At 34.5% G+C, this 12,100-nt stretch overlaps 1 protein-coding gene across 1 annotated transcript in view; it reads right to left on the reverse strand.

Annotated features, from left to right (window-relative positions):
* Window positions 1–12,100, reverse strand: part of LOC100376340 (dedicator of cytokinesis protein 9-like) — a 118,680-nt gene that overhangs the window by 59,651 nt on the left and 46,929 nt on the right. Inside the window, exons 5-17 of the mRNA XM_085500692.1 lie at window positions 11,281–11,446; window positions 10,609–10,749; window positions 10,314–10,488; window positions 9,734–9,900; window positions 9,059–9,226; window positions 8,422–8,661; window positions 7,605–7,727; window positions 6,953–7,035; window positions 6,660–6,859; window positions 5,370–5,557; window positions 3,334–3,492; window positions 2,512–2,632; window positions 705–741 (exon numbers count right to left, since the gene is read on the reverse strand). Of these exons, the coding sequence (XP_085356818.1) occupies window positions 705–741; window positions 2,512–2,632; window positions 3,334–3,492; window positions 5,370–5,557; window positions 6,660–6,859; window positions 6,953–7,035; window positions 7,605–7,727; window positions 8,422–8,661; window positions 9,059–9,226; window positions 9,734–9,900; window positions 10,314–10,488; window positions 10,609–10,749; window positions 11,281–11,446 (1,968 nt within the window). The remainder of the gene's footprint in view (window positions 1–704; window positions 742–2,511; window positions 2,633–3,333; window positions 3,493–5,369; window positions 5,558–6,659; window positions 6,860–6,952; window positions 7,036–7,604; window positions 7,728–8,421; window positions 8,662–9,058; window positions 9,227–9,733; window positions 9,901–10,313; window positions 10,489–10,608; window positions 10,750–11,280; window positions 11,447–12,100) is intronic.

Raw genomic sequence — 12,100 nt, forward strand, 5'->3', positions numbered from 1 at the left:
GATGCTAGTATTTCAGTTATGCGAAAAATGATCACTAGCAAACGAAATGCAAAAACATGTTAATAGCTAATTTTTTTTAATTTTAAAGAATAAAGGAAATTTGTTATTTAAACGATCAATACAAATTTGGAGAAAATTCGACATGTCACACACATCCTTGTTTGAATGTTCATGCTTTGACCTCAATTACGAACCAGTTACTGCCTTAGGACAGGGATACACATGGTACTGATCAACCAATGACAACACGGCATTTCAATAATAGGCAGTGGATGGTATTATGATAAATAACATTGGTTAATCGTTTCTTAGGTTTAAATAATACATAAATAATTATGTTATTTCATATTTTATTACTCTATCAAGTTATATTACAATGACAGATGATAAATTTTGATCAAAATCACAAGAAACGAGAATAAGAATTACAGATTGAGAAATAAACAGGTGCTCTCCTGCTGGGATCGCAATATGAGATCACCCAGTTATTAGACTGTCATAGAACAAGTTAGATTAACTATATCTTTATAATTACCAATTAATGTTACTTTATCTTAACTTGTGAATGAAGAAGGAGTAGTGCAAGAATGGATCACTTATTTCTCAATCACAACTGTGACAACCTGTGTATTTGGTGCTAAATTTACAGAAGATGTTGGTGGTGGTGAAAGGAAACAAAATTACAATTAGAAGACCAATCTTACCTGCTATTTGAGAGAACTTGAATCCAAGCATATCCCACTGCAATAAAATAAATGAAATCAATGTGAAAATGTAATGGCATGGGTGAAACAAAAATGTGTGCGGGCACTGGCATTGAATTTGAAGTCAATTGATAAATATCATCCAGGATGAGTGTACACATCACAGAGAGCTTCTGTGCAGCAATGGTATGTGAAAATGTTATCATAAAAGGCCACACAGTGACTAAACAGCAAACTTGGATCTTGAGTTTAAATAAATTGATAAACTTGTGATCCAAGTAATTTTTTACACAATATATATTTTTTCTTGCATCACAGAGATTACCATGTGTGTCAAAATGGTTTTCAATCATGCATAAAATTGATAAATTAGTTTAATTTATTCTGTTTTGCTTTGCAAGGAGTTCCTGTATGTCTCTTGTTTATCAAGTTGATGGTGTGAGATCATCAGTTCTAATAGCAAACCTAAACAAAATTAAATATTTCAAAGAATAAAAATAATGAAAAAATGGCAGCTACAGGAGCCTATAAAATCTAACATTTTGAGAATAAGTGTTAAAAAAATCATAGAAAAAGAAGAGGTTAGTAACATAGGAATGCTAGTATTGCATGCCGAGTTAAAGAAACTCTGTATACCACTGAATGTACTACCTTTAGATTCAATTTCGTTTCCTAAAGAAGATGGCAAAAAGTGAGATACAAAGAGGGGAAAAAAAGAGAGAAAGAGAGGAAAAAAGTTGATGGTCGCTAATCGGTTTTATTTTGTTTCAAAATTCGTTATGAAATTCAAAGCTAATTTAATGATGGTTGAGTTACTCGCAAACTTTTGGTCATGTTCACGTCATTTACACCTCACACAAGTTATCTGTATGTTAAATTTACAATGTGTTTTATGTGTGGTCATTCACAAGACTATTTGCAATGTGTGTGTTTCCCAACAAATAGTCATGTGTAATTTTTGCTACTTGTTTTCAATATCAGTGAAGTGGAGGAAAAAAAAATCTATGAAGAAACATGGTACATGTAGTAGCAAGTAAAGCAGCATGCTATGTATGCACAAAATGGTAACTGAAAATTAAATCTGAAATTCTTCACAAGACAGCAAGAAGTGATGAAAGCAAAACACTGCAGTACACTCATGGAGGTCATGCATATTTAGAAAAATATACATTAGATCAATAACAATTTTAGGCATTTGTTATTACCTCTGACAAGACTATACTGAAAGTAAAAGTGGCATGAGCTGCATATTTTTGCTAATTTGTGGTTGTAAATGATGTGGTACAATGTTTGGGTGTACACATGCAAGACAAAACCAAGATGGCTAGAAAATTAATTTGTGTTTGCACAAATATACGCTAGGATTATGATAATATCACTATGTGCTTTACTCATGTGGTACCACATTAAGGAAAAATACTATTACCGATAATATAAATTATGATTTCAGATTTTATGGCATTTTTCAATGACTGTCGGCACCATAATTCGTCTAACATTAAATATAAGCGGTTTACAGCATCAAAAGAATAATTGTGGTGGTAGTTTTCAAGAAGTTGTTGAATAGAATTGAACAATGACAGATGATCACCTATATGAACACTTCTACTCTGTCATCTACAAAATGACAGCGAGCCTAAAAAATGCAGCTCATGCCACCCCCCTTTGAAACAATGCATGCCAATATCTCAAAAAACTCTTTTCAACAAGTCAAGTAAAATCTTTGAGAACAACAACATGTTAATATCAACATCAACCACATCACTGAGAGCGATGGCATCACTCAAAACATCAAAGTCATACCTACCTAACGTCTCCACAGTGTCTTTACGTTTTACGGTTCCTTTTGACTGTTCACAACTAATGTGGTAAAACGAAAACAGCAAATGATGTTTGTCGTGTAACTGAGTCGGCAGAACTATCTTGGTCTGAAATACAGGCAAAAACAAATGAAAGCAGCTGGTATGAATTTAACAAGATAAACCTTCAATGTATGGTACATATAAGAAAATATTAAAATTCAATAATTTTTTGAATACTGCAATGTGAAAGGACTGCCTGTCTCTTACGGCTGTAAAGATTTGTCAGGCCTGGGAGTGTATTAAAGCAAGTTTGAAAAGAAAAGCCAACTGTCACAGCTGTCAGACAATTCAAGTTGCTGCCCCAATACTTCCAAGACTTGCTATAATATAAGGTTATTACGAGAATACTTCAAAGTATGCACGAAGACAGTATAGCTAAAGTATCGACCGAAGAGCAGCGGAGGTCGATGCGCGGCATACTGTATCAGTGCATACTTTGAGGTATTCTCGTAATAACTTTATTTTTTATACATTTCCTTTTCCTTCCAAGGATACACCATGGGAATGCTGAAATTCAAAATGTTTAGAACAGAATCAGCGAACTTCTTTGTGTTAAGTCCGGCCAAACTCTGGTGGCAGCTATTTTTGTTTTTATTATTATAGGACGTTTACGCACGTAATCATTCCATATTTGGAATTCACATTTCCTAATATGACGTTAGAGTGACAGATAATAATAATAATAATGATTATTTTAAGTATAAAGGTAAGTTTATAACAAATTTACTATCATTTACATAATCAATAGAATATGGTTGACTACTTACTTCTTCGTAGAATTCAGGAGTTGTAAAATGATGTAATACTGCAGCCGAGGAGTGTGTTACAAATACAGGTGATCCTGGTCTACCACGTATACATTGTAACGGTTGAGCACCTTCCTCGTCTGAATCACGGAATTCAACTACAACTGCTATATTGCGAGCCTAAAATGCCAATGACAGAGTTAAAAAGTTAAAACTAAGACAAGGGAAAAATCATTTGTGGATCTATTGCATGTTTTTGGTCACTGAGGCGTAATCAAAGTCGTGTACAGTGACCCCTCGCTAAGTCGAGCCTCAGTAAGTTGCGATTTCGCAGGTAGTTGGATGGCTCCCAAAAATTCTATTGTGTTTTGCCGACAGTTTTGAAGTATTTAATTGGCTGATAAAGGTCTGGAGGAGACACCTACTACTGTGTGTCAATTACTGAGACACAAAGGGTGATGGCGCCATGATGCAGGGGTGTTGAATCCATCATACTGATCTCTAGTTCTCAACTGAGCAGCATGTCTAAGCGAAAGTTATCCAGTCTGTCTATACGTAAACAAGCCATGCATGGCACAGTCCCTGTTAGTTATCAAATTTAAGATATATAGTTTTGTTTATAGTAATATAGCTGGAATATAACCATGTCAGGAATATGATTTTTTTAACATTAAAATGATTGACATTTGTATCTGATCGTCAAACAAGTACTTGTCCATATTGAGAGATATTGCTCTGGAACAGCATTCAAAATCAGCCATTTTGAATATATGTATATATAAATAACATGATGTATAACGAATATATCAAATTTGAATATAATCAGTCAAAGCATTTAAGAGATATGGCTCTAGAAGCCCAATCATTAAAACAAAAGTCGGCCATTTTTAATTCAATCTGAAAAATAAAAAGACGTGCATCAGGAACCTGAAATGTCTAATGTATGTTATAAGTTTGAATGAAATCCATCCATAAATGCCAGAAATGCTTGATATTTGATGATTTTTTAGCACAAAAATGACCACCATTCGGCCATTTTGAATAGGATTGTCAAACCAATATATCTGTCTATCTATGACATGATGTATAATGAATATTTAAAATTTGAACATAATCAGTCAAAACAAGTCGGAGATATGGGTCTAGAAGCCCATTCATTAAAACAAAATGGTCGCCAGTCGGCTATTTTGAATGTTATCTGAAAAACAAAATTATTTGCATCAAGGTCCCATAATGTCTAATGTATATATCAAGTTTGAACAAAATCCATCTGTAAACAGCTGAAAAATGCTTGATTTTTATGATTTTTTTAGCACAAAAATGGCCGCCATTCGGTTATCTTGAATCAGATCGTAAAACAAAATAATGTGCATCAGGGTCCTATAATGTCCAACATATATACAAGGTTTGAACAAAATCCATCTGTAAACAGCCGAAAAATGCTTGATTTTGATGATTTTTTAACACAAAAATGGTCGCCATTCGGCCACCTTGAATCAGGTCAAATTGACGTGCATATGTATAATATCATGTATGATGTATGTGTGAAGTTTAATTGTGATTGGTCCAGGCATTTCTAAGATACAGGTCCGGACGGACGGATGGACACACGCACGCACGCAAGGACACACGGACGCATGGAGGTCAAAACATAAGTCCCCGTTTTCAGACTGTGTCAGATCAACTGTGTCAAGAAAGAAGAAAGATTGAAGAAAAGCTGAGAAAATTTGTTTTCGAGGTTGACCAAGAGGTGGACTGAACAGAAATTGTGCGAAATTAACCGACAATGATGACATCCATAAAGCTGTGATGCTAAGATGTTTTCAATAAAGCAAACATACTATAGGGGTAAATGAACCAATGTTATGTTTTTTTTTCCATTTTCAATGCTTGAAAACACCTTTGCGATTTCTGCATGGATCCCAACACCCGCAATTTAAAAAGGGGTCACTGTATCACTGTTGACTGACATAAACCCCATTTTGCTCTTGAGAATTTATTTTTTATTTGATTCCTATGTATTTATGTTGAAATAGTAAACATTTGAGTATAAATACCTTATTAAATGCTTTCTGTCCGTCATACTTCAAAGAACGTGGATAGACATACAAATGATTGACATAGTTTGTATGAGGATAGGAGAATCTGCCTTCCTCCGGTATGAACTCTTCTATCTCTAGTAGTACATCAGTAATTGGTGGTATAGGGTATGGATCCAATGGCACCAGTGATGGCGTCAAACAGTCTAAACAACAACAGAAAGAACTCATGCAGAAATGTTGCTAGAAGGTCCTGCAATGCCGAAAAATTTGTTGTGGTTGCTGTTTTTTTCTTCTTTCATTTATTAAATATTTTGGCAGAAACAGAGAAAAGAGTGGTGAGCAAAATTCATGAGCCACTCTCTTAGATTGATCACTTTTTTTTTTACGTAAAATAACTTATTAGATCTACTGACAAGGATGAATGTGACCCCGCAAACAACAGCAGGAAATGCACATACAGCTTCGATTTCACAAGACGAAGTCAGAAAAAGCATCAGAAAATTTGTTCAGCAGTGAGCGTTTCACTGGGGGTTTAGTAGACAAGCAGTTACAGTAATGTCAGATCCTGGAACATTCCTATCGGTAGTGGCAAACAAGCAGCCTGTCGGTCGAGATAGCTCCGCTGTTAGCAATGCACATGGCAATTAAAGAACAGAAGATATCATTAGAAATAGAACAAATCTGAGAGAGGTCCACATGTAGTACCTATATATGTAATTGATTGTAGATTGTAGTTTTCAAGAAGAAGCCGAAAAAGTAAAACATTGACAAGGGCGAAGGACGACGGACAATCACTCATATGATAAGCTCCGCTCGACAAAGTCGACAGCGGAGCTAAAAATTGATAGTTTACAAAATTCTGTATTGCATCATTCTCATGACAAATAACATGAAGCCTTATCACTTGATTTTATGCATAATCTTAAAAAAAAGAAGAATGACTTAATTTGAAAATATTTCAAATTGAATATATATATGGGAGTCTAATTTCTGTTTTTTGCAGACTGTTTTTTGATCTTTTCAGATTTGCTGTACTTTACTATATCTTTTCTGCGGTAGTAGTTTGACACTGCTAACCGTCTCACTGGGGGGCTCGCTGTGGGACTAGTCTAGGCAAGTTAGGTAGCACTCATTGTTAGGCAGATTTCAGCTATGTATTTCAGACTGTTTGTATGGTCCCAGCAGCGTGCCCCCCCCCCCCTGTTTTGCCAAATAAACGTGTGTTCTTATCTCTTTATCTGTTGTGTCATAAATGCTAACATAATAGATATATTTTCTAAGTGTAAGAATAAATACATCACTTACTTGGAGGCAGAGCTTTGACAGGATTGACTGAAATTTTCAAACTGCCTGGTACAACCTGTAACTTGCCAAGTTTGTCTGGACTAGCTTTTATGTCTTTCAAGTGTTTCAGCAGATCATCATCGGACAGTCTGGCACTTTCTTGCTTATAAAATGGTGTAAAGTCGGCATGAGGGTCTACTTGCTTGTCTTGAAATAATGGTCTAAGATGAGAATATTTACACAAAATATAAAACAATCATACATCGTGTAAAGTAATTTTTAAAAATTGAAATCTGTATTAAAATCTAACTTGCCTGGCAGCCCATGCAAAAGGCATTCTATAATCTCCCATTCGGTGGCAGAATATTTTGGCTTGTTTTAATAATTTCTGTGAAAGCTGAAGCAAATACATGAAGCAAAATAATTAGTATTGCAATACATCTCACATGTCATAGTAGACAAAATATTTGGTAACTTTGAAATTATTTGACTGCGAGAGTAAATGATGTCTTTGATCTGCAAAACCAAAAAGTAATAGATACTGTTAACCGCTTAATTTTTGCTGCTAGAAATGAAAGCTGCTGTACACACAGAGAAATTTTCATGATTTTCAAGAACAATTTTCTTTCTTGAAATTAAAGCAGTTTACAGTACATGCAAGCACTGAACACAGTGAAAAGATTTACAAATTGATTAGGACTAGGTAACAGTGTGTAAATGACTCCTGCCAAAACATCTGTAGTTTACCAGAGGAAAATACACAAGCAGTGTATTATTGTTTATACTTGCCTTTAAGTTACAAGTATTGAAGGTACACATTATTACTTACAATCACATCGACGTATTTATGGAGCACTTTATTTTGTAAAATTATTTCATATCAACTACAGCTGCTAAATATTGGTAAATCTATTTGAGTAATTGTCAAATGAAAAGGATGGTTTGCAATATTGTACTGTGATTTACCTTTAGTATATCTCCACTCTTCATATAGGGTTCCACACATGTTGTAATATTACCTTGTAAAACCTTCTCTATCCTTGCTACAAGATAGATTTCAGAATGGGGTGCTGTAACCGAGAATAAACCCTACAAGACAAATACAGTATGACTTCAGTCATCATACACCTGTCACGCATCATTTCTGGACTGGACGCGACCACGAGTCGGTGTCAGCGCGATTCGTAAGCCAATTCGCTAGCGAATTTGCAAATTGGCTGCCCCAATAATTTCTGAGACTTGCTGTAACAGCAAAATTCATTTCATGTCCAATTTCAAGTCACAGTGCATTGATAATACAGAAACATCACACAGAGTCAACAGCCGTTTGTCCACTTCACTTCTTTCTCCCAACTACATGTAGGAATGCAAAGAGTCTTCTACAATGTACCGTAAGTACGGAGACAGAAGGCACTTCTTCACTGCTCATACTACAACACACATCAGATGTTAGAGGTTTATCATGTTTGTTTTTGCGCTCACATAAACTACAGAGGTGTTTCTATGGTTACAATAAGTAATATTTTAACCATTCGCAACTATTGGTGCATCCAATATAAGGTGTTTTGTGGAATCAGACTTGTATTATCCAGCCTCATTCAGATAAATATTTCTATCGTACAAAATCCTAAATGCAATATCACATATACTGTAGAATTTTACCTTAGAAATCACAAAAACTGTATTTGTTCTATTAAAAGTGCACATAAACAAACTGGAGAAATTTGGTTGCTGAATTCAAAATATAACAGTGTAAGCTTTATCAAATTAATAAATACTTCACCTGTTTTGGATATTTCAACCAACTTTCATCTACTTTTCCTAAATCAGGTTTCCCATAACCAATGACCTTCTCCTGATTTTCAGATTGGGAAATCCCTCCACCATTCGGGATATCTTTACTTTCAGATTTAGTTAAGAGATTCCTCGCATATGGATTATTTAAATCAACTCGAAAATCTTCTGATATTTTCTTACTTTCTTTGGCATCAAATAAAGCGAAGGAAATGTAAAATGGCTCCAGCTGCAAGAAGAAACAAAACAATGATATATAAAATGTCCAGACACTATTTGGGCAAGCAAGAATTATGTAAAAATTTACAATGTTAGAAAGAAACCAAAATAAAAGTGACTACTCGGAAAATATGAAATAATAAAAATATAGAATATTTTTTCTAAAAAAAGATTGTTATTCAAAATCTACATGAAGTAGCATAAGTGATAATTTCAAATACTAGTACTAGTAGTTTTTACCACTATGAGATTTATTTTACAGTTTTGAAATTGTTTTGCAGCAAATATTTTATTTATCTGTGCACTTTTGTGCATTATACAGTCATTATGCAACCCACCCCAAGTAGGTGGATAACAAATTTGAAATCTGACAAAAACATCATGACGCGATGACAGATTGGACTCACATTAACTGTATTTTCTTCCTGGCTGTCAACAATCTCCCCGTGTTCATTGATAACAGCAGAAAGTCTGAACTTGAGCTCCTCACACACTACCATGACTCGCGTTCCGAAGTGTTCCTTGAAGGGAGTCACTGTCGGGAGTTTTTCTTCAGCTAGCATCCTACCAACAGTCTATGAAAAAGAAACATTTTATTGACTTGGAAGCAATTTAAGGTTCTATTTGATCATTGTTGAGATGATGAAATGAACACAACATGATTGAATAATTAATGCTATGCAATATATATGATATTGATGTAGTATTATCCTTGGGATGACTGAACAATGTTGCACACTTATGAATTTAAAAATGGGTGGGGCAAGCATGCAAAATGAAACACTATGAAACAAAGTTTAGTTTTTACACATTTTCACATTAATGTTATGTAATCCTAGGGATAGTTGAACAGTGAAGTTGAAAATGGGCACGACTTGCACTAATTACGGCCGGTGACTCCTTTAAGACCTTCTAATCACCGAAAAAATACTTAATTAAAGCTTGGTAACATCTCAGTTTGTACTCGTTGATCTGCGCAACAGTCAAATTGGCCATCTTTGTTTATACGAGACCAATATATCTCGTGCATGTGAGACGCGATGACTATCGCCTTTCAAGATACTGTTGTGCGTGTACCTTACCTGTAGTGTAGGATAGATTCCAAATAACTTTTGTCTTCCGTCCTTGCGTCGTATTGCATTTAGTCGTTCAGTTTCTTTGGCATACTTCATCAGCTCTGGATGTTTACTCTGCTCCAAGCTTTCTCTCAATGTTTCTGGTTTACTGGGTGACAACAGTGGATCATCGTCTGTATGCGCATAAACAATATGAAAAAGAACTCATCACAGCCAACGCTTTGATTTACATAGCGCCCTCGGTGGTAAACCAGATGAACAAAATTTATCGCAAGGAAGGTGGACCATCGTCTATTGCATCCTCAAATTTCTCATAACAATGTTTTTTTACATGGGTTGTATACTTAAATGAAACATCAATCCAAACAACATAATGACCCCTAAAGCTCCACAAATGTAGGAGAATGCAATTTACAGTTTTTTTATATCACTTATTATGTAGTCAGCCATCTTGATTTTCAATCAAAGGATATCGAGCATGGCATTTGAAAGTTGGCAATCTAGACAATTTGTGTAAAAAAACAATATACCGATATTTGGCTGTGTATATGTTGCCCATAACATAATATTAATAAACATTTTTTACCTTGTTCCAGTTCATCTGTTGATGAAATACTTTGTTTGTCCTCGTTTCCTTGTTGTATTATTTTATTAAATGCATTTATCCAATCTTCTAGATCATTCTCGCTATCTGATGCCAACTGGTATAAACTTTTATCTTGCATCCGAAGCTCAAAACCATATTTCCGACTTTTTTGGTTCTGGTGAAAACAACAGACAGTTCATCAAAGTTGTTCCAAACTTGTGGTGGGAAAAATGGGGCCACTGAAATTAACTACCCTAACAGTCAATTATCAGTTTGAAAATAAATACATGCTTACTTTAACAACTTCTACCAATGAGTCAAGAAATAGCGTGCCTTTGGTGGTCATTCTCTCTTTGCTTTTATCTTCCTTCAGATATTCCAATACGTAGGATTTATCAGGCAACTGCCTTAAGTGGAAAAACCTCTTTTTAAATGACTGCACAGAGAAATGAAATGAGGTTTAATATTTTTGATGTCCCAAAATAGATATACACATATAGAAATAGACACATTTGTAATGTACAGAGTGCAGTGATTTACGAATGCAAGAAATGCTTCTCATCTTTCACGATCATTTCAAGTTGTATCATCTTTTTTTTCACAAAGAATTCCTATGTTCTGTCTGCGCATGTTAATTAGGTTATTTGCATATTATAAACCCTTTCACTACCATTGTCAACATGTATCACTTTTCACAAAGTACTCCATGTTTTATTGGCATGCTTACAACCAACATCTCATACGAAAGAAAATAGATCATTTTTCAAGGTAAGATCTGGGAAAAATTAGAACATATGCACACACAGGTGGCTGTCTGGACAGATCAACTGGCAATCTATAATTCCTTGTATTCAGATTTGAAATATAACAATATTTGCTCCAATTACCAAAAACAAAACATTGAATTGAAAAAATACAAAACCAAATTTGATGAGTTTTGTCTGTACTTCAACTAGTAATGTCTCACCTCCATCATTGGTATCTTGCTTTTACTCCCAAATGGAGCTTTGAAAAGGACTCCTTTTTTCTCGATTCCTCCGCGAGGTGACAATAATGTATCTTCTTCTTCTGCCTTGTCATCAGATTGATCAATTTCATATACTTGCTCTGGTAGACTATCAATTTTCTCAACACTAAAATGTCAAAACATAAGATTAAGATTAAGATTAAAACTAAGCTTATCAAATAAAAGAAATGCATGCACAGCATGGTATGTAGACACACCTAAGGAGAAAAATCACATATATGAAACATGTAAGCCTGTCTGATTTAATCATTGATATGAACTGTTTTACAGCTATGGCAGCTGAAAATTATCCTTTTGTAACTGGATGACAATTTATGTTTCAAACACTTTTTGAAAGTGATTTGAGATTTGATAGTGACACACTCATCACATGTTTTGTTTAAGCTAGAACATTAAATTTCCATTAGAAGATGAATTAAAGTTAATCCGACAGATCGTTTGCCTGGGAAAATTTTTAATCTGTTCAGTGTTTTGTAAAAATCAGAAAACTGTCTTTTCATGATTTTTTTTTATGTTCATGCAAGATTCAAGTTGCATGACCTCATGAAGAAAATATTGGTTCATTTATGATATAACCACTTGTACTGTAAAACCTGTGTATAGTGGCCACTTGGAAGGTTTCAATAAAATGGTCTCTATGGACAGGTGGTCTTTATATGGATGTTGTATTATATATTTTTTTAATGCCAAATCATAAATTTGACATTATATTTGTCCAGAAAATAATGAGATGGTGCTGTTGCAACAAAAACATTTATTT

Source organism: Saccoglossus kowalevskii, chromosome 1, assembly GCF_978046115.1.
Source record: "Saccoglossus kowalevskii chromosome 1, keSacKowa6.1, whole genome shotgun sequence".
NCBI classification, from domain to species: Eukaryota; Metazoa; Hemichordata; class Enteropneusta; family Harrimaniidae; genus Saccoglossus; species Saccoglossus kowalevskii.